Below are 27203 nucleotides of genomic sequence, written 5' to 3'. Positions count from 1 at the left end.
GAAAAAAACCTTTTCTTCCTTCTGTTAGTTTAGCTTCCTAGCCTGGATTACCTTGGGGCCAGACAAATGCCAAGTGCAAGCATGTGGAGATAGGTGAGAATGTGCAGCCAATGCAAGAAGGAAAAGCAAGTGCATCTTCCAGCACCCCTTAGCATTAGGTGAATTTGACTGAAACATCAGGCACTTAATTCTCCTCTCGTACAGCACAGAAGCATCAACTTATCTGGATTTACACAGTGCTTGGAAGTTCCCTTTATGGATGTAGTGACTAAATTGAGATGCACCAGGTCAATTTATCTAAGTGACAGAAATAATGAAGAAAATATACTGATCCTCACTTCTTAAGCATGGTAACATTCAGCATGCTGAGCTACACTGTGCAGTAGTTCAGGCATATTTTTCCAAAAGTTTTTTTTTTTTCCCCCACAGTGTTTTTTTTGGGCAAAGTAGGTGGAAAAGCAATATGTTTATAATGTGATGTCTACCTCTGATTTGATATATTAAAAAACAAACAAGTTCATTCTTACAAAACAAAAGGCTTTATTTGATTTCCCCAGATAATTATTCCATATAAAGAAATATAAACCGTTCATAAATATACTGTAAGAGCAGCAAAACAAAACAAACCGACTCAAAATTAAAGCAGAGACACCTTCTTTGTTTACTTCACTGTCCTTTCAAGGAAGGGCTGCAATCAGTCTGTCTGCCAAATCGATACACAAAGTCCACTAAGGGGAACACTGAGCCCCATCCCACTTTGGGATTCATACTGATGAAATCATCTAAGTTCATCTTGGAATCTAAAAGAGAAGCAGAAGAGTGAAATTGAAGTTCCTGATTCAGCTTCAGTAGCAGCTGTAATGAAAATCCCACGGAACAAAACATTGAAAGCTGAGTTTAAAAAGGCAGAGTTCAGAGCACATCTGCTGAGCAGCAGTCCAGCAACATTCTGCAAGTTGTGCAGTACTGCAAGAACGTTTGTACCCAGCATCTGTAACACCGCACCAACAGGCACAATCCAGAACACAGACGTTCCAAACAAACATGAGAAAAAACTTCTTTACTTAGAGGGTACAGAGCACTGGAACAAGCTGCCCAATGGTGTTGTGGAGTCTCTTACCCTGGAGATATTCAAACCCACTCTGATGCATTTCTACATTACTACTGAAGGGGCCTGCTTCAGCAGGGGTTTGGAACAGATGATCTCCAGATGAAGGGACTTCCAACCCCTACAATTCAGTGATTCTCTGATTTGCCCCTGACCCCTCCCTCTGTCTGTAGCAATAATCAATAATGGCATTACCTGATCAGTAAGTATCATTAGTCATAGAACAGTATGCATGACAAAGATTTTTCCCTCCAACAGCAGCCTAAAAAGGTTGAGTGTCAGAGAACTGTAGCACAAATAACAACTAAAGCAGGCAATTGCAATGCAACAGGCACCTACTGATCTCTGCATTCATAAAATCCCAACTACTCAAAGGCAGAGGAGATATTTCCCCACAATGTCCTGAACCAAACTCAGATGAATCAGGGACCTTTTGCAACGAAGGAATTGGGTCACAGCAGCAGATCCAGAGCTGCTTTATGTGCTTCAGAAGCGATTAGACCCTTGGCAAACCCAGAATCTGTTACTTCTCAGGCTGCTTACATTTGTTTGTGTTCCTTCTAGCCCTGAGCTTTCTGCCTGCTGCAAGGCCGTGCCATGTGGACAGGATGAAATATCTGACAGAGACCCACCTGTAGCCAAGAGGGATGCTCAGGCTGGTTGGGGGCAAACACTTTGTATTTTACTTATTTTTAACTCCCGAACCACTGAAGGAGGTCAGAAGGGGAAAGGTTAGTTGCCATGTTTTTGAGAGAAAAGTAACCATGACTGCCTTTTGCCTGGGATTTTCTCTCACCTGACCTCAGCAGGAAAGGTAGAAACCATTCTGTCCCAGTTGCAGATCCCAGAGTGCTCAGTGAAACGTGCTGATCTGCAGTTTGGGTTTAGACGCCTTGTGTATCCTTTTTCCAGAGTTGATCTGGTACAACAAGCATCCTGTGCTGACTCAGAACCATACTGATCAGAGATTTCCTATCTGTGGGCTTGTTACTGTATGTTCTCATTGACAAGCTGTGAAAATAACCTTTTAAAATACATATTAAAAGAGATTGAGTTTAAAGAACAGAGTGGGGTGCACATGGATTTATTGTTACAGCTTTTCTGTCACATTTAAGTATTTATTTTAACAAGGATGATTCATGCACACACTTTAGGATTAAGAACCAAACCAGAGTAGGCCCTAATGAATGGATTAGAAAATCCTAGGATGTAACCTGCTTCAGCTGCAAAAACCTCACATAACTAGGCTTACCATTATGAGGCACAAGTGAGGAAGAGAGGATGCCTGGGAAGCCCAAGCTCAGCGGTGCCAGCCATCACCCAGCTCTCTTCTTTGCACCACACCTACACCACGATGGCTTTGCAACTCGCTGAATCCAAGCTCTCACCAATTGTAAGGTCTGGCTCCTAAATCCACCGTTTTCTTGTTTAAAGTCTTTTTGGGCTTTGCACATTAAAAATCCTCTCATCCAGCCAAGCATGGATGCTTCCAAAGAAGAGAAGAGGGCAACTTTCTGCCTAATTATGTGATGATTTAAACTAGCACAAGCCCAGCAATTTGCTGTTGTAGCTCAAGAACAATTAGCAGAGGATAACAGCTCCTGCTCATGGGTAAACTGCTAAGCTTATTTTCCAATTCTCAGCTTGTCTTTTCTTTCCAGATGCTTTTATTTTAAAATGGATTTGATTACTCATATGGTTTAAGATTTGAAGGATAAGTAATTCCCTGTTTTATGTGCACTTTGTAGAATAATAATTTTGTGATAACATTCTGAGAATAGTAAAGAAGCCCAAAAGGGATTGTTCCAGGAGTTTCAAACACAGCTGCTGCTGTTAGTAACTTGAAAGTGGCTGTCACAACATCTCTAGGAAGTGAAATATTCTCTTGCATTCAGAAGGACTGTGGCAGAGCAAAACTGTCTGTCACAGAAGTTTAATAAAAGGAAGAGCTGCTTTAACCAACAAACAAGAATCCTCCTGTCAGCAATGGATGGTCCAAGAACCAACCAGCAGGTGGCACTGAAGCAATATGACAACTATCCATCGGAAAACAGACTCATGTTTTATTCATTTCAGGAGATAAAAATTCTTATTATTCATATGTTATCTCTGAATGCCATGCATGTTATGTTAGACCTTACAGCTTTTGGAAGCAGCCCAGCAAAAAAACACATGAGAACAACAGAAAGTCCTTTTCCTGAGGCAGATAAAAGAATGATACACAGCAGAATTTACAAATGGGACATCTGGATGCAACAGCTGACAAACCAAGAGGATTCCTCTGCAGAAGCAAGGAGCTGCATGTTTTACGTAAGATTTACACAAAGTCAAGAGCAGCACAGCTTTTTAAAAATATGTATTGTTGAGATTTATATTACACTCACAGTCCTCCTCAGATGCTGTATGCATCATGCTCGTTTGCATTTGTGCATGAACAAAGTTAGCAGTTCCTCTTTGACCAAAACAACTTTGTTCACAGTCAGTAAGACCTAACTGATGCATCCTGGAATTCTTGCATAGGTTCTTTTTTTTTTTTTAATGAAACCTGACAGTTTTTCCCCAAGCAGGGACAAAAAAAAATAAAAAATAAAAAAATAGACTGTTGACTATCAGTTAGCATATTAGCCAAGATATACTTGTGGCTTCTGCTGACAGGAGGCAGAAGGTGGTGCTGCAGCCGAGGCTTGGCTCCCAGACACGGGACTTGCTCTGCACAACAGCTGCTCAAGTACTACTTGGGGGGTGAGCAAGACTGAACCAAAGCCTCCAAGGTTCACAGAAAGCTGCGTAACTTCAGTAAGCCACCCCCATTACTACAAAATTTCTGTTCTTAGTTGTACTTTTACTGACTATCCTGCTTGATTCTTTATTTGTGCAAAAGCTCATGAAGTAAGGGCCTAGCTTGACAGATCCAAATTTTCACAGAATAGAATTACAGAGTCACCAAGGCTGGAAAAGATCTCTCAGATCATTCAGTCCAATCACCTACTGCCAATACTTCCCCTTTAAACCATGTCCCTCAGAACAACACCTAAACATTTCTTGAACACCACCAGAGACAGTGACTCCACCAATCCCCTAGGCAGCCTGTGCCAGCACCTGACCACTCTTAAGGAGAAGAATTTTTTTCCTAACATCCAACCTGAACCTCCCCAGCACAACTTGAGGCCATTACCTCTCATCCTGTCGCTGCTACCTGGGAGAAGAGGCCAACCCCCACATCACCACAACCTCCTTTTAGGCAGTTGTAGAGAGCAATAAGGTATCCTCTGAGCCTCCTCTTCTATGACTGAACAATCCCAGCTCTCTCAGCCATTCCTGGTAAGATCTGTCCTCCAGACCCCTCACCAGCCTCCTTGCCCTTCTGTGGACACGCTCAAAGGCCTCGATGTCTTTCTTTCTAATCTCAAATGAGAGGAACTAAGGGTTATAGTGCATATGAGCTACTTATGTTCATAGTGGTCTTTTTTTTTTTTTTTTCCCTGACCCCTTTGGCAGAGAAAGGCAGAAATGGCAGACATCTGCCTGGCGTCTGTCTAGCAGCCTGCCTGTTGCACAGATAAGCAACAAAGCACTTCCAGAATTTCTCAACTGTCCTACTTACATTACCTTCAAAACTAGAAAGGAAAAAAAGCCTTTGGAAATCAATCCTCACATGTGCTATCACACACTTGGGGAGTACTGAAATTCAAACAAGGTTTTCAGTGTTAAGAGCGATGTTAACAGTTGTACACAAGCTGTAAAACCATCTGTTCTGAGTAATTGTGAAAAGCACTGTGCAAGCTGTGTTTTACATGGGCTTGCAGTAAGGAGCGCTGATCTCATCAGGACCCATAAGGTAAGCAGAACCAAACCTCTTTAATTTGTAGAGGGAAGATGCAAGAGAGAACACCAGGCTGGGTTAGAGAGCCCAAGAATGATGAATCTGTGCCTTAAATCATTTCTTGTTCAAAAAAAAAAAAAAAAGAAAAAAAAAAAAAAAAAAAGAAAAAATACCAGGCTCTTCTGTCTTCTTCCAGTAGGAAGCCACTGGCATTCAGGTGGAACAGGGCAGAGCAGTCTGCTACAGCTCAAGCATGAGGATTCCAGCAGAACTGCTTGGGGCATAAAACTGGGTGAGAAAGCACTGTGTGTGCAGCTCACCAATTTGCTTAAGCAGCTTCACCTGGCACTCACAGCAGAGGCCAGAGCACAGTCAAAAGGACACACACAAGCCTAGCTCTGCAAATGAGTAGGGCAGAGCCAGCTGCAAAAACAAATTGCATTAGCATGTGATGAGATGTGATGAGAGTCTGGGTTGCTTTTTTACTTTTTTTGTGTTTTTGTGGGTTTGGTTGTTTTTTTGTTTTTAAAATAATCCTTAACTTCTTTTTAAAAAGCCCTTGTTCAACATCAAAGACACATATCAAACAGAAGCAGTATAAAAATCTTGCGTGCCTTTGTAATCATCTTCTCAAGAGCTTAGAAGTGCAGCTTCTCTAAATGACAGCCACACAATAACAAAGAAAAATATAATGCTCTGATCTTGATATGCTTCACAAATAAACTGACACTAAAACAATATATGCAGCCAATTCTGTCAGCCATTAAATTGAAGTCATTTCTAACGTGAAATGTGAGCAATTTAATCTACACAATCACAAATTAACATGGAAAGCAGAGTAGTCTAAGTGAAATGGTGGGAGAAAACAATTATCCGCAATGGAATTTGGCATGGATGTCAACATTAATATTTCAGGCTCTTTTGTGGTAACAAAAGGTCAGCCACACAGTTTTCAAACAAGATTAAAAAAAGGTATTTTATGCCTGATAAACTATGCTGAGAAATTATTTCTTTACCAGTCTCTAGAGGAAGAAATTACTGGTTCCCCATGTTGGCAGTAATGTTTTCTAAACCTCCATGTTGTTCTGCAGGATGCCTGCTGATCTACTGAACTGCATCACCGAAGCACAAGGCTAGGATTTCACTACAAGTTAGGCACATGCTTGCTCTACAGTTGTTAGACCTAAACTCCTCACTGACTTCTGGTCAAGTTTGTTGAGACCTGGAGAACACGTCATTTGAGGAAAGGCTGAGAGAACAAGACCTGATCAGCCTTCAACAGAGAAGATGAAGGAGGTACTGCTGTGTACAGGTAATGGATTAGAGGATAGTGATGGACCCAGAGCCTTCTCAAAGGAGTCTGGCAACACAACTCACCAGGGAACATGGGAAATTCCAATTACATACTAGGAAAAATATACATGTATTATTTTTCCATGACTGTGGTCAAATACTAGAACACTGTGCCTAGAGAGGTGTTGCAGCCTCCGTCCCTGGCATTGCTCAGGACTAGACTAGAAAGCCCTAAAGAATGCTGATCTCATTACACCTCCTTAGAGCAGGAGCCTGACTAGATGACTTGTGAATGTTCCTTAAGTAAGGTACAGACTAAGGAATGAAGAATAGAAGGAATGAAGATCCATATACCTTTAAGTTTCTACCAACATCACAGAGACAATCTGGAGGTTGGCTGATACCATGTGGCTGTTGTTTATCAGTAAAGCAAAGCTCAGCCATGCAGTCCAGAGGGGAGTTACAGGGTTTGTAGCTACAGAGTCATTCATTACAGCTGGAGGTATATCTACAACTGCTTGGATCATTTTACAACTGTTCTTAGTGCACCAATATTTTAACCTGAGTGGGAGTTTTCATCTCTTTCCAGTCTGGCCTGGTCTACACTCATCACACCTTCATTAGTGTCTATCACAACAATAAGGTTTCCACAGGCAAAAAGCCCTCAGTACCTAAGAGGCTTCAGTTAGCAGTGAAGCATGCACTGCAGCCTAGGTCAGGCATTCTCTGCTTCCAATCTCATCTCTGCATATCATTTTTCTGAAAAGAAGGACTAAGACAGGGTTTGAGATGCTTTATAACCTGGAATGTCCAAAAACACCTAAAGCTCCATGAAATGATATCTGTGCTCTCATGCCCATTCATAATTTATATTTAGTTTGAAACACAAAACTTTCTTAGAAGCCAATGCAAAGATTATGAATTAAGTTCCCTGCAGCTTAAAACTATAATAAACTTACCCCTAAATACAAAATGTATTTGTTTGGCCCTACCTTCTCTAATATATAGCACTGCATTATTTAAAAAGCAGAAAGAGCAAAACCAAACACACACAACAGAAACTCTTTTAAAACTAAACTTTATGCTTTTCTCCATCTGGGAACAAAATGAGAGAAAATATAAAGCCAGCCTGGCAAACGTGTTTAGTGTAAGCTGACATGCTGTGTGGAAAGTATGGCTTAAGAATCCATATAGAATAGAAGAGATGGCAACTCTTTATTTCTGTGCTTGGACCACAGGCTATTATCTAAACTAACACTCAGTGCCTGGGGAAGAATTGGCTGACTTGCCCTTTTGCCTTCGAAGCATCCTTAGGTCTATTCATCTGGTAGAGAAACTTCAACATCTTATGTGGGCCTTTCTTTCATCTCCCTATTGTAATGATAGCACAAAACCACTCTTCTCTGCTCAGTTTATGAAAACTGAGTAATTAATGTTTGACAATGGTAACTGCCAGGAGGCATGCTAGACTCTGTGTGTTCAGAAAAGACAAATGCTTCACAACTCTGTCATCTTACCAGCAGTTTCAATGCAGGGGTATGAAGGAGGAGGTTTCTGCCATTTCCCATGTGCATCCTTCATATGAGATCTGTCTGAAGCAAATGTCTTCAAGTACAAATCTGCTCGAATCATTCTGATCTTCCTAAACAATAATGAAATAATGAAAAAAATCAAATAAATGCATCAAATAAATAAATAATATTAAAATGATGAAAAGTTGTATCAAATGATGTGTGCATATAATACCACTGTCACGTATTTGTTAGTCACAGCTATTAATTAGGCATTCTGAACAAGAGCCCTTCTTTCTCTTGAACAGCATTAATTTAGTTAAATACTTAACTCACAAACGTGCCAAGCAGCAAACTAGCTCCCAAGAAACTAAAGCAGGGAAGAGAAGGGCTTTTGATAACTAAAAGATGGCAACTCCTAGATAAAGAGCTTTAGAGACATAATGCAGTGCATTTAGTTTCCTGAAATATAGCGGAAACTTCTATCACTGTCTATCCACAGACAGAACTTCAACTTAGTCTCCAGGAAATACCATCCATGGTCTTTATTTTTTTTGTCAGCACCTGTGAAATTCTGGATGAAGGCTGTCATCCGGCCTAAAGGCCTCTGCGCTGTACATCTCAAAAGGACACGGAAATGGCAACACAGTGTCAAGGTCATAAATGAAGTTCTGCTCTCCACCCGGAACGTGAAGCAGGATAACATGGTAGTCCTGAGAAGAAGAATGTCATCATTTAAACAGTTGTTTATCAGAAACTGAAAGAGAGAGGAAAAAAAAAGATTCTTCTAGAAGCAGAAGCTACAACTCCTTTTCTTTACATCATTTCTGTCGTTGAAATTTAGGCCCAGACACCGCTGCCACCAGAAGTAGAGGATTCCTAATGGCACCTCACCCTTGTTACTCCTCAGTAAACCTTGGTGTTCTTCCCATTTCTTTACAGCCTCCTTTGATTTAAGCCTGGACAGCCAAACTAAAGCTAAACTACTCCTTATACCAGTTATTTTATTCCTTAACACATAAGTAACACAGGCATGGTAGAGGCTTAGAGAAACTGGAGTTACTTACATTGTCTGTTACTTACACTGCAGCTTTCCACAGTTAAACTGAAGGTAGTTAGCAGTTTACTACAGAGAACACTAAATCCACTCACAAGAAGTTTGAAGCTCTGTCTTTTGACACTCGATATTGAACAACCCTAAGCACAAAGGGCTGAGAAATGAATGAATAAGATCTCAGGCAAGCTATTTTCACAGACCAATCTACCTATGCAACTGTACACAAAAACAACATTTAGAAAAGTCTATTACAAAGTAAACGAAAAAATTAACTACAAGCTTTACAAAAACTCCATCTGAGCTCAAGCTGATTTGGGCTGCTGCCTGGTTCAGCAATCAACCCTCCTTTTTAAAAGACAAGCTTTTGTGAGTAAATGCCAACTATTTCTTTCCTGCATTAGATGGGCTGTGTAAGATCTAAGATTTCTGTTGCCAGAAGGCTTCACTCTTTCTACATTTAAAGTCTCATGCAAATCTCTTTTTAATAAGTACTGGGGAATTTATTCTTCTAGGGTTCATCTCAACCTGTGTCGAGAGAGACATCCACTCTGCAATATGGGGGAGTTACACAAGTCTGAGACTAAACCCATCACTTCTCAGCTATCTAGGGCTCATATTCCAACACAAGCAAATTTGCTCAAAACTAGAGTCGTGATTATGTGCACTTATGGAAATATTGCTACTGCAAGACTATGGAAGGTATCTGCAGACATTTTTTAGTAATTATTATTTTGTAGCTGTGCAGGATCAACAATCAAATTTGCACTGCTAAAGGATGGAATGAAAATACGTCTGCTCTGAGGACAAAATTCTCTGCTTTTCTTGTTTCATCATTATTGCAATCAGTGACCAAAAGAATATGGCCAAAATTGCACAGGTTCTGAGCTCTCCTTGAGGAAGACAGCAAATCAAGGAGCCTTCCAGTACCTAAAGGGAGCCTATGAACAGGAGCGGAGTCAACTCTTTGAAAGGGTTGATAACTGCAGGACAAGGGGAAATGGTTTTAAGTTGAGGGAGGGAAGATTTAGGTTGGATGTCAGGGGGAAGTTCTTTACAGAGAGAGTGGTGAGGTGCTGGAACAGGCTGCCCAGAGAGGTTGTGGATGCCCCGTCCCTAGAGGTGTTCAAGGCCAGGTTGGATGAGGCAGCCTGGTCTAGTATTAAACGTGGATGCTGGTGGCCCTGCCTGCAGCGGAGGAGTTGGAACTTGATGATCCTTGAGGTCCCATCCCACCCAAGCCATTCTGTGAAATGCCACTGAAAGTCCACTGAAGTATCATAAATATTTTCGGAGAGAATTAATGATTCTGCAATTGCAATTAGGAAGCTTGCAAATATTTTTTGCTAAATTTCAGAAACACACTACCACACAAAACTGAGTGGATTTTTTAGTGGAATAACTCTGTAATGTTGCATAGGTAAAAGAGATTCCATAGAGGCAACTACTGAACTGCATTCACCAACCAAACTACACTCCAAAGACACCACTTACAGGGCAGTTTACATGCCAAATCTTGAAGACATGTAATGCTTACATTTTCCAATCCTATGTAAAGCCTATGTAGGTATTTTATCCATCTTTTACTTACAAATACAGACTTCTACTACAGATTCTACAGAACTGGTGGCCCCAACAAATCCAGAATTTTCACAGATTTGTTATGCATTCTTACTGAAGTTAAGGTCTGTCACTTGTAGATTTGTGGCTCACTGTTATTTTCCTATGAGCAATAAAAAGGAGCATTGGACTTAGGCTCTTAATAAATCTGCTGCAGAAAAATAATAAATGTTGATACAGAACTGTGGAGTGTCTGAAGCTGCAGGGACCTCAGTGTCCATGTGGCACAACTACAGCAGGGATACCCAGAGCACGATGCACAGGTCCACATCCAAGAGACTTTCGGAGATCTCTAAGGAGGAGACTCCACAGCCTCTGGGCAACCAGTAGTCATCTGTCTGCACAGTAAAAAACTATTTTACTGATACGCAGATGTTACAGGAAATATGGATAACACTGCCCACATATGGTTGTGCAAATGTCAATTATCAAACATGCTATTAAATACCAAAAAAGAAAAAAACAGAAAGCCTTACCCAGACAACAGGTTCATCTCCATGCCCTGATTTCTGTTTCCAGAGTGGAATCTGAAAGTTAAGTGATTTGAAATGAAACACTGCAACTCCGTGCAGATGAATCTCAATGATCCACTGCACTGCCTTCTCTCACTGCTGCAGGCAGGACATTTTTGCTAGCTCCTATCTCTTAGCATGGTTTAGAACAGTATCTGATGCTCCTATCTCACCACTCCTCTCAACTTCCAGGTGACAAGGCAGGGTTTCCCCACCACCTATGGGGTCACCACCCTTCTCCCTTTACCCCAAGCACATCAGACAACCACATCTCACAGTGGGAGACCCGAACACACCTAACCCTGGATGGGCTGATTCCAAAGGGCCGTAGGGCCACGTCCCCCCAGGCCAGGCAGGGGTCGGAAATGCCAGGGGTCACATCTCCACAGCGCTGGAGGCTTAAAGGCTGTGGCGTAAGGGTGCGGCGGAGCCCCCAGGCGGGGCTTCACGGCCTCCACCACATTCAGACCGCGACCGCTCACCATCCTCCTATCGTTGGATATGAAAACAGCATAGAACTCTTCCAGAGGGTAGCGATCCTGGCTCCTGATGTACTCGCAGAGCTTCCACACGTTCTCTTCGCTGTAAAACACCAAGGGCGGCGTTTTTACTTCTCCTTCCCACATTCCCAACAGACCCAACTCCGCTGTGGGCGGTTCCCCACCTCACGCGGCCCCACTGCCGCACACCGTCGTTGCCACACACTGCCCCGCCCGCCGCCATACTGCGACCACCTCCCGTCCTCGGGACCTTTCCCGGCTCTACCCTTACCAGTAGCAGCTGGTGTAGACGCAGGCAGCCCGAGGAGGCACCGCCGCCAGGTAGGAGGACGAAGACGGCCGCGCCATGGCCGGGCCCACCCGGCGGCACAGCACCCGCCCTCTGCTGGAAGCCACGCCCCCTACTGGAAGCCACGCCCCCTGTTGGAAGCCACGCCCCCTGCTAGCGGAGCGCTTCGCTCAGCCAATCCCGTGGCGCCCGAGTGGCGCGCGGCGGCGTTTCCGCGCCGAAACTCAAATTGACGCAGCGCGACGCGCGTGTCCTTCCGCTAGGCGGGCTGGGACTCGCGGCCGGAGGAAAAAGAGGCCGCGGGCAGAGCGAATTCAGCGAGCCTCCGAAAACGCGGGGAGCGGAGCGGCGGCGTGCCGGCGGCGAGGCCGTTTTCCGCGGCGGGGGGGGTGGGGAAGGCATCAGGAAGCTGTCTCCGCGGAGGGATCCCGCCGCCATGGTGGTCTTGCGGAGCAGCGGCGCCCGCCGCGGGCCGCCCTTCGCCATCATGGACTCCAGCTCCGAGTTCATCTCCCTGCAGCCCACCGCGCTCGGCTCCCGCCGCACCTGGACGCGCTCGCAGAGCTCCTCGGCCGCCACCGGGTCCGAAGGGCTGGAGAGGAGGGGGAGATCGGCTGTAAGTGGCGCGCGGCGCCGGGGTTGGGAGGAGGGGCGGGCGCGGCGTGGTGCGGTGCGCCCGATGCGGAGCGCGGCGGTGTCGGCGCTGGAGCGCGTGCTCTTTTTGCGAGCAGAGGTGTGGGGGAGCGGGCCGAGAGGGCGCGCTGCGAGCTCTGCCTCCGCCTCGCCCGCTCTGCTTCCTGCCTGTCCCGTGCGAGCCTTATTTTGATTGGCTTTTTATTTTTATTTTTTAACTTCAAAAGTGGTCCGAGAAAGATTTTAGGGATGTTTTTTCTTTGGAGTAGTTGTGGTTAGGGTTGTAGAGAGAGCGCTCGCTGTTCTGATGGCAAGAAGAGTGTGAAAAGCAGAATTTGGTGAGCGCTGAGGTGATCTGGAGCTGCTGTGAAGGTGCTCTGTGGTCTCAGAACTCCTTTGGTTGTTGGGACCCATTTGTCTTCTCAAGACTGTAGAGCTAGGATGAGGGAAGATTAGGGAGGGAAGGTTTAGGTTGGATGTCAGGGGGAAATTCTTTACAGAGAGAGTGGTGAGGTGCTGGAACAGGCTGCCCAGAGAGGTTGTGGATGCCCCGTCCCTGGAGGTGTTCAAGGCCAGGTTGGATGGGGCCCTGGGCAGCCTGGCCTAGTATTAAATGTGGAGGTTGGTGGCCCTGCGTGTGGCAGGGGTGTTGGAGATTCATGATCCTTGAGGTCCCTTCCAACCCTGGCAATTCTGTGATTCTGTGAATACTCATAGAATCACTAAAAGTGGAAAAGGATCATCCAGTCCAACCACCAACCCATCCCACCATGCCTGCTAACCATGTCCACAGTGCCGTATCCACATGGTTCTTGAGCACCTCCAGGGATGGTGATCCCACCACTTCCCTGGGCAGCTGTGCCACTGCATCACCACTCTCTGAGAAGAAATTTCTCCTAATATCCAACCTGAACCTCTGTTGGTGCAACTTCAGCTCATTCCAAGAAGTTCTTGGGGTGTCTTTTCTTTGCAAGCAGACATGGAGTCTGCTTAAAAATCCCCACTTTTGCAATGTGTACAAGAAATGGCTGTGGAAGCCTCCATGGTCTCAGGCTGCCCGTTGTATTGCCTTCCCTCACATGTAAAGTGAGGCAGAAGAAAACATCTGGCATGTTGTCAGTATGGGAATGGCAGTGGGGAAGTTCAGCGTGAACATAATCACTGCGGTGAATGTTGGATCATTATTATGAAGTTGTAATGTTTTTCTTTGTTTTGTGGTGGGTTTTTTTGTTGTTTGGTTTTTTTTTTCTCCTTCATAGCAGAAATGTGCTTCAAGGCACAGAGTCATTCTTTCTTCCCAGGATCCATGAGGCTTTGCTGGAGCACTTGGATTGCAGAGACATGTAGGAGTGCCCTAAAGGGTAGGGTTGAACATGCAGTTAGAACCAAGATGAAGTCCTGGTGTCATTTCCCTAACTGCTCGATGTGCAAAGTCTTGATAGCAGCTGTTGCAGTTATATCAGCAAGCCATTTATCTCCAAGTTATTCCGTTTATTTTCTTTATACAGGTTAAGGAGCGTATAGCAGAAAGTCTAAGGTAAACTGGAATATGCTGGGTTTATCTTCTCCGAAGTTCTCAGGCCCAAGGAGTCCCATGGGAGGCCACAAGTGTTTACTGTTCCTCTGGAAGCTTTGTATCCATAGGTTTACAATCTTAGTAAAACTCCCTAGGCTGAGCAAGATCACTGTACTGTGAGCAGTACTTGAGATCTGTGTGCTCCATAGTTTGCTTTTTGTCTGGACAAGGTGAAAACTTGCCCTTTTGTAGACTCTTTATGAGTCATCTGCATGGGTGCTCAGCACCAGAGCTCGCAGCCTCATAGCCTAAACACACCTGTGTGCTCTGATGGCACTGCAGCGTACAGTCGGTTCCTTTGAGTCGTACAGCTAACTTTTGAGAAACAATTGTTGATGATCACTTCCTATGGAATGAGGAAAGTAACTTTCAAAATTCCTTCATCCAGTTTCCTTCCTGTTCTGATTTGTCTGCTTCTTTCTACTTAATTTACTCCTAGATGTGTTTTTTCAGCTTTTTGCAACTGATATGAACTAGTTCTGCTCTTTTGGCAGCTTGTTGGAGTTAATCTCGTGCTTCTGTCCCGCATTGAACTGCAGTGCTGTGCTGGGAGGGGAGGATGGCCAGAGTTAGCAGTGTACATTTTTACTGTTTTGTCAGCATCCTTCTGAATTGATGAAAAAATGAAGATAGAAGGGCTGCACAGTTTATCAAGAATAGGACAACTGTTTGCCACTGAGGTTGTTACAGAGAAGTCTCTTAAAAAAAACAAATGCAAAAGTACGTGCAGAAAGATTTCTCAACTCATTATATTGTCTTTTTCCTAATAATCAATATTGGCATTCTTTTAGCGTTTGTTCTTATTTGAATTTGGAATTCAGCCCAGAGATCGGTGTGACATATTGCTGCAGTCATCTTTTAACTGGTGCTGGAAGCCTTTAAGTTTTCTCCCAAGTAAGATTTACATCTAGGTCGATGGTACAAATACCAAATGCAGCAGTTACAAGTGGCATACTTAGAAGCTTAAGTAAACTTTGTGTCTTTGGAGTGTGATTTCACAAGCGATTATGTTATTTAGAAATAACACCTTGTACTTAAAACTTTGATTCTCCTGTGAAAGTTTGGGGCTATATGTTTGGGGTGGTGGAACACAGTCGCCCTGCAAAGGTGAGGGTGCTGCAGCACTGTTTGTCCAGAATGAAGCCCAATGCATATTCCTGTTAGGTATAAATAAACACTGATATGAATACCTGTAACTGGCCATGCAACAGCACAGCACTCAGAGGACTGTGAACAGTCCATGCAGCATACTTCTTTTCCCTCTGGCTGACCAGGGTGAAAACCCGTTTTTGAGAAAAGGGGTGAGCCCACATGCAACACAGATCCTTGCAGCATTTGGTCTTGTACCTGTAGCTTCTCCCAGGTCTCCCAAGCAGCTGGATGTGAATCCCAAAGGTGCCCAGCCTCGATCTAGCTGCTGGTACTCAGATCCCTCTGCACATATGTGGGTGCACCATGCCACTGGCCTCAGACAAGCCAGTGAGTGACCCTGAATTGACCTGCTCTCCCAGGTGACACACAGCCACGCACCTGGGGTTCTGGTAGCAGGCCCAGATCTATGGTTTCCAGTAGCTGTCCCCCAGCACAGCAGTTGGTGTAAACACCCTGGTGTCTCCATTATTTGGTCCACAGTTGTGGCTGCTGCAGTACCCTGTTTCAGAACTCTTATCCTGCTTGCCAACTATGCAGAATGGTAGTTGGTGCTGGCATGTGCTGATGTACACACCCATGTGCAGTGTGGATGTGCTCCAGGCTCCACTTGCTGCCATCAAAGATGCATGGGCCATAATGATAGATGTCCCCTTCTGTGACTGTTAGCACTTGTACACATAAGCATGAAGAGTGTGCACTGAGCACCTGGAGTCCTTTTTTGGGCCATCAAGTACAAGAAATACCAGGAGATAGTCCACTGGAGGACCACCAAGGTGACGGGACTGGAGCACCTCTGCTGTGAGGAGGGACTGAGAGCTGGGCCTGCTCAGCCAGGAGGAGACTCAGGGGTATCTTACAACATATATAAATACCTGGAGGGACAGTGCAGTAAAAACAAAGCAAGGCTCTTCCATTGGTGTCCAATGTCAGGACAACTTGTGATGGCCAGTGAAACATAGGAGGCTCCCCTTGAACACCAGTCAGTACTTATGTGCTGTGTGGGTACCTGAGCACTGGCACAAATTGCCCAGAGAGGTTGTGGTCTCTCCTTGGAGATCAGCCACCTAGACATGGTTGTTGGCACCCTGCTCTGGATATCCCTGCTTGAGCAGGGGTTGGGAGTGGTGAATACAGAGGGCTCCTCGCTCTGAGGACTAGAGCTAAATGAGAAGACAGGACAGGCTGTGGTTATTGGCATCCCACGAGCCCCGTGCTGCTCTCAGCTAGTGACCACTCTCCTGTCACTGTCTTGATCAAATGCTAACTGAAATAGCTCATAGTGAAGCTGGTGTGGAGAAGCAGAAGAATCCTATCTATTTTCTTCCTTTCTTTGTGTGAAATGTAGTTTGGTGCACTCTTAGTGAGCCTTTATGCTGTGATCAGAATGAGCCCCTTTTCAGGATCATCACAGCATCAACATGGCAGTCATCCTTGCTCGAGTAGTGGTGTGAAGAAGGTCAGTGGCAATAAAAAGGCTTCTAAGCTTTGAGAATGTTGTTCTTATTTTTCTGTGGGTGGACAGAGCTCATGATGGAACTACTTGGCAAGGTGTATGAGACTTTTCAGACACAAACATGGAAAAGGCTACTGTGTCAAATTGGTTTTTTTTGGCTCCCTTTGCTTTTCTGTGGATGAGGGAAGCCCTTTGGGAAATCTGAGTTGCAATGCAGTCATAAGTGGAGCAGAGATAGGAGAAAAAATTCTAAATACATTTTAATTCTAGGATATACAGTGTTTTATAAGCTAGACTGTTCCTCAGAACCAATTTTGAAATTGAAAATGTGGGTTGGTTTTGTTTTTTGTTTTTGTCTAAGAGTATGTTTTTGTAAAAGGCTTTGCTGGAATGTTGTATCTACTGCAGATATTAACCCTATGTTATCCACAAGAAGTTGATGGACAAGAAAAGAGCTGTGAAAGCTACTCATTTTCTGAATTCTTTATTGGGCTCAGTCTACCTGCCATTGGTCACCCCACTTTCAAGACAGGAGGGTTAAAGAATTAACTTGTGTAAATGAGGTAGAATTTCTTTCTCAGATGAATAAATATGATTACAATAAATGTATTCTTATTTCTGTCTTTCATAGAGATTTTCCTCTGGTGAAATGGAATGTTTCCGTGGACACTGTTTAAGACCAATAAGAAAAAACATCACTTTGCATTCAGATTCCAGCTTTGAGAAAAGTATGGAAATACTGAGTGAAAATATAAATAGGAGACACTTTGGAAGGTACTGTATTTGTATACACTTAATCTGTGTTCAGTGTATAGTGAAAAGCAAGAGTGAAAGCACACCCAGTGAGTCTTGTAATGATAAGTCTATGGATAAGAACCTGTAGAGCTCTCTGGGTATGTTAATGTCACTAGCAGTACTTTGAGGCCAGAGGGAAAGTCTTCTGCTTGTCCAAAAACCATGCACCCTTTCCCAACTTTTTGGAGGTCTCTCTTCCACTTTGGTTCATGAGATATAGTTCATATTTTGAGATTTCAAGATTAGCACATGTAGTGGGAATGCTGTCACAGCCAGAACCAGTGATTGAGCTCCTGATGGGAAGTCAGGGCCAACCCCAGGGGGCTCAGCTGTATGCAGCGTAGCTGAGTGACCAGAAGGGATGGAACCAGGATCCACCCCTTCCCAGACCTCATTTAAGGGTTGGCGGTGGAGGCAACTGGAGATCCCTTTGTACCTGAGGCTTTCCAAACGTAAGCAGCTTTATTTCCTTCATGTTTGTGTCCACAATTGCTGCGCTGGGGCCTTGTTCTCGTTTGCTGTAGCCAAAGTATTTGCCACCCTGATATTATTGCTGTACTTTCTATCACATTACAGCACATGTTTGTATAGAACTGTGTGCATATGTTACACAATGGATCTGGGATCTAAATCCTGTACGTAGATTAAGGGCTTTTCTTTGTATACTGGATTATAAAGGTGGTGAGGATCCCAATTCTTAATGGGGCTGAAACTTTTTTTTCCCTTCTTTATTCTCTCTTAATGTAGGCAATTGACAAAGCCAAAATCTGACCTGCAAAAAGAAGAATATAAGGAAGGTAAGCAGTTGTAATTCACTAGAATTCTTATTTGGCCTGGTTTCTGAGGAGGATGGCAATTGTTCACTTTGTCTATTTCACTTGGCCCCAGAACTTTTGGAACTCATCAGCCAAAATTAGTATGTTTCAAAGACAGTGAATTTTGTATGGACTTTATGCAAATAGGAAGATATTCTTCCCACTTGCTTTCAAGAAATTAATAGAATGCAGTGTGAATTTCAGCTAGTTCTTAAGCACTGAGGAATCTGATCCTTACCTCAGGTTTCTCTTTTGCATGGGGTTTCTGGAGTCTGCAGGACACAAAATAATTGACAGTTGTTCTGGCAAATATGTGGGACTACTACAGTATTACAATGTATGTAATTTAAAAAGCAGTTTTGTCAGGAGATGCACAAATGCGCTGATGTTTGGAAGGTTTCACTGACGTTCATGGGTTTAACTTGGAATCAAACTGCAGAGCTGAAGAAAGCAGCACTTGGTGTTGATAGATCACTTTCTGACACCTGGGAAAATCCACTCGTTCTATGCAGTGTCCTACCAGCTATAGGCTAAACCAGGGCAAGTGCCTGAAATAAAGCATTTCACATGCTGTTGTTCATGTTCCGATTGTACAAGTGTTATTTAGCAGGCTCAAACGTGTCATTGCTAACTATAAAACTAAGATCAAATCATAGCTGTCATCATACTAAGACTGTGGTGTAGCTATTACCTTCCCAGTGTCCTCTGGTCAACGTTTCAATGACAGTAGAAGTAACAAACTTGTGAAAAAGGAGGCACTATGTTAAATGCTAGGCAGGCTTTTAAAGAAAGCAAGAGCTGGAGTTTCCCAGCATTTGGATGTATATCTTGAAATAGTTCTTATGAACTGTTATATAATAATATAAATAAGCTGTTGTGTCATGAAAACAGAACTGATCCATAATTACACAGGGTAATAAAACACTTGAATCCTAAGAAAATACTTGCCTTTTTTTTTTTTAATAATTTTTTTTTAATGCTGTTAGATACCATTTTAGATGGATGGAGTAAAACACTTTAGAGAAACATTTATAGTTTTCTCTACTGGAAGCTTTCAGTCTATTAAAGTTTTTGTACAGGTCATGCTTTTAAGTAGACGACTACGTGTTCAAAACAAGCACTAAGTAGAGTGCTGTGCTCATGACAAAAACTTCTAAATCTGTATTTAAAGAAAAAAAACCCACTTCACATTTTCTGTTAGTTTGTTTTTACATTTTAGAAAAGCAATTGTGAAAGAAAGGGAATCACATCTTTACTGTCTCAAAATATTTCACATATTTACTGTATTTCAGTCACAAGGGCACTGAAAACCAGAGCTGATGCAAAAGCTGTAGAACAAATCCATGAAGAAAATGAGGATTTGGAGGTCCGACGAAGCCGTTATACTACTACAAATCAGTCTGTTCTTTTTGATGCACTTATAACAAAGTAAGTGTTCCTTCCTTGCTAACCTACTAAATGAGCCTTACTAGCAGGCTTTCGTGCTATGACACGCTACTGCCTATGGACTTTGTTTTTCTCTTGACAACAGAGAGAGGTATGGGATGGGGAATCTTCGTGCTCTTAGCACCTTTTGTATGTGAGTTCCGTGGGTTTCTGTGCTGTCTTCTGACCAAAAATGGTAGCTTTACATTGCAATTTTCTTTAGATTTAACATACTGTTTTCAATAATTTTCCTAGTATCAGATGTCTTCATTTCTAGTGAACTTCTATAGGTAACTCTCAGGTAAGATACTAAGAAACGTTTGATACAGCCAAAGTCAAATAATGTAGCAACTCTGCATTTCTAGCTGTGACTTTCCTCTCATTCTGGAGCTCAAATTGGCACTGTTATCTAAAAGATTTGCAAAATGTGACAGCAGCAGGGATTATTTTTCTAGCACATACAATTATGGAAAAACAAGAAACATAGATTACAGTTACAGGAGGAATAAGCAGCTCATGTCAGTTAAGTAAAGACGGCTGGAAGTTTTTTTAACAGTGCTCAAGCTGCTCTGCATGGTTGTAATGCTGTCATAATTTCTTTATAATGGTCCTGCTATGATCTTCAGGAATTCTTACTTTCCTTCTGCATTCATATACATTTTTTTAATTGTGCTCAGCAAGAGGGAAAATAAATCTGAAAGCAGTGCATGTTGGCACATCCTCAAATGTTCTTCAATATGTGTAAAGTAAATAAATAAAAATAAACATTTGATATCATTTTTTTCTTAATGTTTAAGAACTCAGCTTGGTGTCCGTGACTTCTGATTTGTGCATGCCATATTAAAATGTTGTACTGAAGCTGTGTTCCATTTTAATTTTTTTGTGTACTTGCCTATCTCCATTCTTACATGTCAACTTTTTGTCTTAGTACTGCAGAAGCAGTGTTGCAAAAAATGGATGACATGGAGAAGATGCGTAGACGCCATAAAAAGGGCTTGGAAGACTTTGGGGTGTTCAACAATGCTGAAGTAAATACTCATTTATTTTATGGTTTTTGCATAAGGTGAATATTTTGCATGGGCAAGTATTTTAGTAGTAATTTTAATTTAGCTGAAATAAGTTTCTTCCAAAGAATTTATTACTGGTTAAGGATAATACATTTTCTGCAATGCAATATTGTGCATTTTAGCTCTCTAATCAGAACTTTTGATATAGTACTACAGACATCCTTTAAGAGTGGAAGAAATACCTTCTGCAGAAGATGTATTTTAACAGCTCAGCATTACCTCACGTCTTATACTATAGTTTCTGAACTGGCTTATGGTTTTGGGATGGACTTAAATCCATTTGAAACAAGATCCAGTTAAACAAACTTGTTTCAGAACTTGAGTTTTTACTCGAAGTCTTATTAAAAGTTCTGATTGAGGACTGAATTCAGAAAGGTTACCTGATGCTTTCCATCCCATTTTGTATAACTTAGCTGTTTTTCCTTCGCTCCTTAATTTTCTTTCTCATCATGTTCAAGAGCGCTTATAGTTGGCAAATTTAACAAAAGGCAATGTATGGTTTCTGTGTTTCTTCTCAGGATCTTGATGCCCTTCACATTCAACACTGTCAGAATTGTATGCCACATTTACTCTTAGTTTTTCTCTATTAAATTACAAACGTCTGCTGTGCGTTTGAACTACAGGCACGTAGACTATTAAGATGTTTAAAATTTGCCTTTGGATTTTTTTTGTTTAGATGTGAATTCCTTTTTATTTCCCTCAAGTTACAGAGTGGTTGAGGTTGGAAAGAACCTCTGGAGGTCATGAGTTCCAATCCCCCTCCTCAAGGCGCAGGTTGCCTAGGAACGCGAAATGCAAACAGAGGTGTCCGCAGTACCTGATGCAGCATCTCTCACCTGCCTCTGAGTTATTTGAGTGTTGATTGTTTTGTTTTTGGTTTTGTTTCTTACCATTGCTAGAAGGGTGTTTCTTTTTCCTCGATTCTGCCGTGCTGTCAGGTTATTAACTAATACGCGCAGTTGTGTATCCAGGTAAGCGTTTAACCTCTACAAGTGTGCCCCGGCACAGTACAGAAATTCTTGTTACAAATTGTAGATGTCATAATCACAATCCTGTTCACTGCTCCTGTGTGTTAATGCACTTTTGTGACTGATCTTTCTTGTTGCTTTTCATTAGGAAAACCTTGATATGTATTCCCGTGAAAAGAAGGAAATTGAGGGAGGTGATGAACCTGACAATCAACAGGAGCTTGAAGGTTAGTTCTGTTTCCAATTTTTCTTTACTATGTCCTAGCCAAAAGCCTCATTTTCAGGGTTTTGAGCAGCATGGAAAGAATTTTCAAGGAGTAAGCTAGGCTGCCAGATGTGTATGAGAATCTCAAGTGCGAAGATCAGCTAAGCAGAATTTGGTGTTATCTGTTTTTGTCTTTAGCAGGTAGTCTATGGAAGCTGCAGTAGGCAGTCTATGGCAGCTGCTTTTGGGGCCTGTAATAAGGAGCTTACTCAGTGTGAAATGAGATGAGTGAGGTTAAGTCACAGAAGACCACGTTAACTTGGAAGTGCTGGGAAAACTTGAAGTTTTCTAAGAGGAAAGTTGTAATGAAGGCAGTAAGTTAGATGATCCTTGTGGGAACTTTCTAAATGAAAAAGAGTGGAGACAGAATCCAAGAAAAGCTTTGCCACTTCCTATCAGAAGCTCAGAGAAGTTTAGGGATGTGCAGTGGGAGGGAGGAAACCAAGTGAAGGATTCTAGATGAACAATGAGGGGGCCTGGGCACAGCTAGAACTTGGGAGCTAGATTGCTTATTCTTACCATTGTAGAATATTAAAACTTTTTGTCAGGAAATACTTGATCGAAAGAACAAGTAATGACTTTCTGAACTAGCTGTTTTCATAGGAGCTGCATTTTAGCTAAGCAAGGTGACAGAATTTTGTTATTAAACAGTATGATGACAAGTCACCTAACAGTTTCTGAGAGAATGGAACAACCTCTATATTGTGTGCTTGTCTTGGATTAGGAATTTCTGAAATATGTGTTGCATGAATTTGTCTTAAGGTTTTTCAGGTCTGTTGTGTTTAGGTGATGGTAACAGTAAAAGCTACAGGCACCTGTGTAGTACATGTTGGTTTTAGGACCGTTTGCAACTATACCTAACAATTTAATATCATGCTGCGGTACACTAGCGTCATCAGAAGAAATTGAGGATAAAGAAGATGATGATGTTGAAGATAATCAAAAGCGTTATGACCTCCGACAGAGGAAAACTGTTGTGCCCTACCAAGCTCCTTTGGAAAGTAGGTTATGTACATGGTTTTTTTTTTAAGAGTTTATTTCTTTCATAGAAGTGAAATAGATATCTAGTTACACGTAGATCCATTTAATACTGTACCTTCATTCTGCAAGTAAATTCTGGTATTGTCAGATGCATGTGTCCTGTGCATATTATATTTCTATGTCAAGGCTCACTTGCTGATATTTTTCATTTGCTTTTGCAGCACTATTGCTAACTGCTACAGTGTGATTTCAGAATTTCTGCTTTGTACTCCTGGTGCTTTGATATGCGATTTAGAGTTTATATTACCAGTTTTCCTTCAACTAGTATTCTTTCAACTATTCTTTCCATCTGAGAACTTTCTGATTTTAAGTTAGGGGAATAAAGAAAAGAATTAAAAATCAAAGATGACCCATCTGTCCTTGAAATAATAGTAATCGTCCTTAGAGTTGGATGGGACCTTTAAAAGTCATCTCGTCCAGCTCCCCTGCAATGAACAGGGAGATGCACAGCTAGATCAGGTTGCCCAGGTCCTGATCCAGCCTCGCCTTGAAAGTCTCCAGGGATGAGGCACCAACCACTGGTGCACTCTGGGCAACCTTTTTTCAGTGCCTCACCACCCTCACTCTAATTAAACAGTCTTGATAGTCTTGCTCCTGTGGTTTTAAAGTGTCCTTAAAGGCAGGTATGTGTTTGCATTTCCACTGTACGCTGATGAAAAACAAAACAAAAACACTTGAAATTTCCTCTGGAATTAGAAATGGATGAAACACATGACATTTTCTGAATCTTTTCCTATTTTACTCTCTCAGATCTGTTATCTCATTTTTCTAACTTCTTTGTTTTCAACAGGACCGAGACGACGCAAGATACTCTTTCCCAGCCCACGGAAACGGCCTAAGAGGTTGGTGCCTGGCTACTGATAATTTATATTTATTTGTAGTGTTTTCAGTCCTGTTACTCTATCAGCTTTAAAGGGTTTTCAATTTGTTGGTGGTTACAGAAAAACCTTATGATTATCACTGTGGTAATCTAAGCCAAAATCTTTGGATATGAGGAGGTGGGTATTTCCTGGATTTTTAAAAATACAGTATTTGTGGGTCACTGATATGATGGTTATGGAAGCCGTGCCTGAGATTGTGTAATTGAAATTCTTTTGTTCTGAAACTGAAGCCAGAATCTCCCTCTAAAATCTTAGTCAGACTATTTCATCCTGAAATTTTTTTGTTGAATATTATTAAGTTGAAATTATTAAGTTGAAGGTAAGTTCATTAGACTTAGAAGGGAAGGCTTTATGAAAGAGTTTGTAGAATTTTTTTTTTAACCACTCAACTACTGGTTATAGTTTCTGATTGAAATCACTTAATGTTTCTGTATGAAGCTAACATTCAACAAGAAAAATTCTTCATGAAATGGTAAATTGCCGTAGTAATGATGAAGGCTTAGGTTCTGTAAGCAGTTAAAGCACAGAGAATGCTGTTGATAGGCATATTAGGAATGTTTTGTTCAGCACTCCTGAAAATAGATGGTCAGGGAAGGAAGAGGTTTTTTTGAAGCCTAACTACATCAGTGGAAAGGGGTTATGTTTCACAGGGAGGATAATCAGAGTTAAATGTGTATGCATGTCAGGTTGATTGGAGCAATGAGCAATTTGTTCATGAACTTTCTTTGTAAAATAAAAACATTTTATTTTCCCAAGGGGGAAAAAAGCTAATCTTGCTGTTCTGATGAAAATAATGTAACATGCTTTTGAAATCAGATTGATAAAGGGCACACTGAACTGGAAAGTTAATGGATCTTGGAGAGTGAGTTCTGAGATAAAGTAAACAACAAGTAATGTCAAATATTGAGAGAATTCTGTTTGTTTTTTAACCTTTTTGTTTAAATGCTTGCAGACTGAGACATGCAGCCCACAATGATGATTCCACATCATCTTCCTCATCATCCCCTTCCTTGTCATCCTCATCTGATGAGGAGGAGAGTGTTGAGAGGCGTCGGATGCACAGCCGTAACAGGACAATAAGAAGGTTACTGTAGTTAGAGAACATGGGAGGGATGGATCTATTTGAGCAGATAGCATCTCCATAACTGTGGAGAGTTATCTTCTTAGTCTTGTATAGTTACTAAGTGACAGTCATATTTAATCACACCTGTTGATTGTAACCAAACATTTCAAATTGAATTTTTAGAAATTAATTACTTATAAGCAGTGTGATTGTGAAGAGAGAATGGGGGGAGGAACACTTTTTTTTTTTTTTTTCTCTAGGTAAAATCATACTTCTGCAATTTTCAGTAGCTTGTCTAGAGAGAAAGCCACCATATCTGACTATTTGATAAACCTAGGAAATGACAAAGGTTTCATTTCTTATTAAAACTATTTGAATAAACGCACACGAAAAAACAAGTCTTCAGCCAGATGACTTTGATGACAAAGACAGGGATCTCTTGGAAAGAGTCCAGCGGAGGGCCCCAAAGATGGTGAAGGGCCTGAAGCATCTCCCCTATGAAGAAAGGCTGAGTGAACTGGGTCTGTTTAGCCTTGAGAAAAGATGACTGAAAGGGGACCTGATCCAGGTTTATAAATATCTGAGGTGTGGCAGCCATAGCGGTGAGGCCAGTCTCTTTTCAGTGGTACGTGGAGACAGGACGAGGGGAAATGGACATAAGCTGCAGCATAGGAAGTTTCGCACGAATGTGCGTAAGAACTTCTTCACGGTGAGGGTGACGGAGCACTGGAACAGGCTGCCCAGGGAGGTTGTGGAGTCTCCTTCTCTGGAGATATTCAAGTCTCGCCTGGACGCCTACCTGTGCGACCTGGTGTAGGGAACCTGCTTTGGCAGGGGAGTTGGTCTCGATGATCTCTAGAGGTCCCTTCCAACCCCTACAATTCTGTGATTCTGTGATGTCTTTCAGACTGGTGTGCTTTCTGATATGCAAGCTACTTGGGAATGACCAGTGGTGCGAGGCCTTTCATAATGTTAATTTACACTGAAATGTGTCCCCTTGGAGTGTAATATATATATATATATATATATTTTTTTTTTTTTTTAATGTAGAAGCAAAAAATCTTTGAAAGCAGTTAGTATATTTTTGGGGGTTCTTTCATCACAAAAATTAAGATGTGTTCATTGTTTTTATATGTGGAGTTGCTGGTTCTAAAGTTGTAGTCAGATTTGTACCATCTTGGCTGGCGAGGATACTCATACATGCTTAAAAACAAAACAAAAACAGAAAACAAAAAACCCACTGTCTCAGATGAATGTCTGGAGTGACCATTTTCTATTCTTTACTTATGGATGTTAACAAGTATATGACTTCAAATGAATATTAACTCTTTAAGAAGTTTATGTTAATTAATAAAATCTCCTATGTTCACATGTTGTCATAAAACAAATATTCTAGCTGCATCTGAAATAAGGCAGCTTTTTCTTTCTCCTTAATTGAAATCAGGTGTCTTCCAGTAAACTTTCAGGAGGATGAGCTGAAGGGAGCTCGCAAGGATCGAATGAAAATTGGAAAAAGCCTGGCTGATGTTGATCCAATGCAAATCGACAGTTCGGTAAGTGGTTTTAATTCGCTGCGTCAGTGTTTGTGAAGGCTTTCAGTAATGGGCCATCTGCAGCTATGTTTGATGTTTTTCTGTCAAGCAACTTCAGAAATAGCCCAAAACATTTCCTTTTTGCTGATGTATAATTTTTGGTGACACCTTCATCGAAATTGCTTACTTTTTTAACAACGTGTGTTCTGTTGAATTGATCTCCAGGTGCGATTTGATGCTGTGGGCGGTCTTTCTGAGCACATTTCAGCTTTAAAAGAAATGGTCATTTTTCCACTGCTTTATCCGGAGGTGTTTGAGAGATTCAAAATTCAGCCTCCAAGGTAACTGATTGAAACCATTCACTGTAAGTCAGCTGTTTTCAGGAGAATATTCAACCGAGTTATCAGTGTTTCCTTGCTTCTTGGCAACAGTGAGGGGTTGTTTTAGTAGTAGTAAAAAAAATAATTTCTTTAAAATGGATGGAGTCCAGAGTTTGTGTGTGTATATATATGTATACATATATATATGCTTATATATATATATATATATATATATATATATATATAAGCAGTGCCTTGTCTTGCATAAAGATTTGTTGTTTGCTGGTTGGAAGTGAGAATGTATTTCAAAAGTGTCTTGGTGTTACAAAGTTGGGTTGGGGTGTTTTTTGTTTTGAGTTTTATATACAAGGAGAAGGAGATCATCTAGTGGAAATCATTTTGATATGTTTCTTGGAAGCCCGCTTCTCTTTCTCACCTTTTATGAAGTCCTCAGGTATCACTTGTAATGCTTGTTACTCACAACAAGAATGTTGTGGTGTTTGTTGT

General features: G+C 41.9%; 2 protein-coding genes across 5 annotated transcripts in view; one reads left to right on the top strand and one right to left on the bottom strand.

Annotated features, from left to right (window-relative positions):
- Positions 1-520: 520 nt before the first annotated feature.
- NTAQ1 (N-terminal glutamine amidase 1) lies at positions 521-11853 on the bottom strand. Of its 3 annotated transcripts, XR_793086.4 has the most exons (7): positions 11693-11853; positions 11404-11503; positions 10886-10936; positions 8300-8448; positions 7742-7866; positions 1905-2132; positions 638-800 (listed from the first exon to the last, which is right to left on the bottom strand). XR_793086.4 is itself a non-coding variant. In XM_085221646.1 (6 exons), exons 1-6 carry the CDS (start codon positions 11767-11769, stop codon positions 1993-1995), a joined length of 642 nt encoding a protein of 213 aa, XP_085077772.1. In that variant the 5' UTR covers positions 11770-11853; the 3' UTR covers positions 521-1992. The 3 variants fall into 3 exon arrangements, 2 of the variants coding, with proteins under 2 accessions (XP_085077772.1, XP_003205309.2); XM_085221646.1 differs by having other exon boundaries at positions 521-2132; XM_003205261.5 differs by lacking the exon at positions 1905-2132 and having other exon boundaries at positions 521-800.
- A 33-nt stretch (positions 11854-11886) lies between these two features.
- ATAD2 (ATPase family AAA domain containing 2) overlaps positions 11887-27203 on the top strand; it is a 34752-nt gene continuing 19435 nt past the window's right edge. The window contains exons 1-11 of one of the 2 annotated variants that reach the window (XM_085221640.1): positions 11887-12326; positions 17156-17298; positions 18067-18116; positions 19427-19562; positions 20488-20587; positions 21743-21821; positions 22750-22860; positions 23691-23742; positions 24734-24865; positions 26289-26397; positions 26602-26717. In XM_085221640.1, the coding sequence (XP_085077766.1) occupies positions 12147-12326; positions 17156-17298; positions 18067-18116; positions 19427-19562; positions 20488-20587; positions 21743-21821; positions 22750-22860; positions 23691-23742; positions 24734-24865; positions 26289-26397; positions 26602-26717 (1208 nt within the window). In that variant the 5' untranslated portion in view covers positions 11887-12146. The remainder of the gene's footprint in view (positions 12327-17155; positions 17299-18066; positions 18117-19426; positions 19563-20487; positions 20588-21742; positions 21822-22749; positions 22861-23690; positions 23743-24733; positions 24866-26288; positions 26398-26601; positions 26718-27203) is intronic. The other variant, XM_019614239.2, reaches the window with a different exon arrangement.

The sequence above is a fragment of the Meleagris gallopavo genome, chromosome 3 (genome assembly GCF_905368555.1).
Source record: "Meleagris gallopavo chromosome 3, MGAL_WU_HG_1.1, whole genome shotgun sequence".
Taxonomy (NCBI): Eukaryota; Metazoa; Chordata; class Aves; order Galliformes; family Phasianidae; genus Meleagris; species Meleagris gallopavo.
The sequence above is the reverse complement of the archived record's forward strand: the minus strand, read 5'-3'. Positions and strand labels throughout refer to the sequence as shown.

Bases quoted from the DNA above. Each gene is read 5' to 3' on its own strand.
- NTAQ1 (XM_085221646.1), bottom strand. From the start codon at position 11,769: ATGGCGCGGCCGTCTTCGTCCTCCTACCTGGCGGCGGTGCCTCCTCGG. The intron at 7,867-8,299 runs GTGCTGACAAAA...ATTATTGTTTAG, and splicing joins CTTCATCCAGAATTTCACAG to GAAGATCAGAATGATTCGAG. The intron at 2,133-7,741 runs GTAAGATGACAG...GTATTTTAAAAG, and splicing joins CCCCTGCATTGAAACTGCTG to GTTATTTTCACAGCTTGTCA.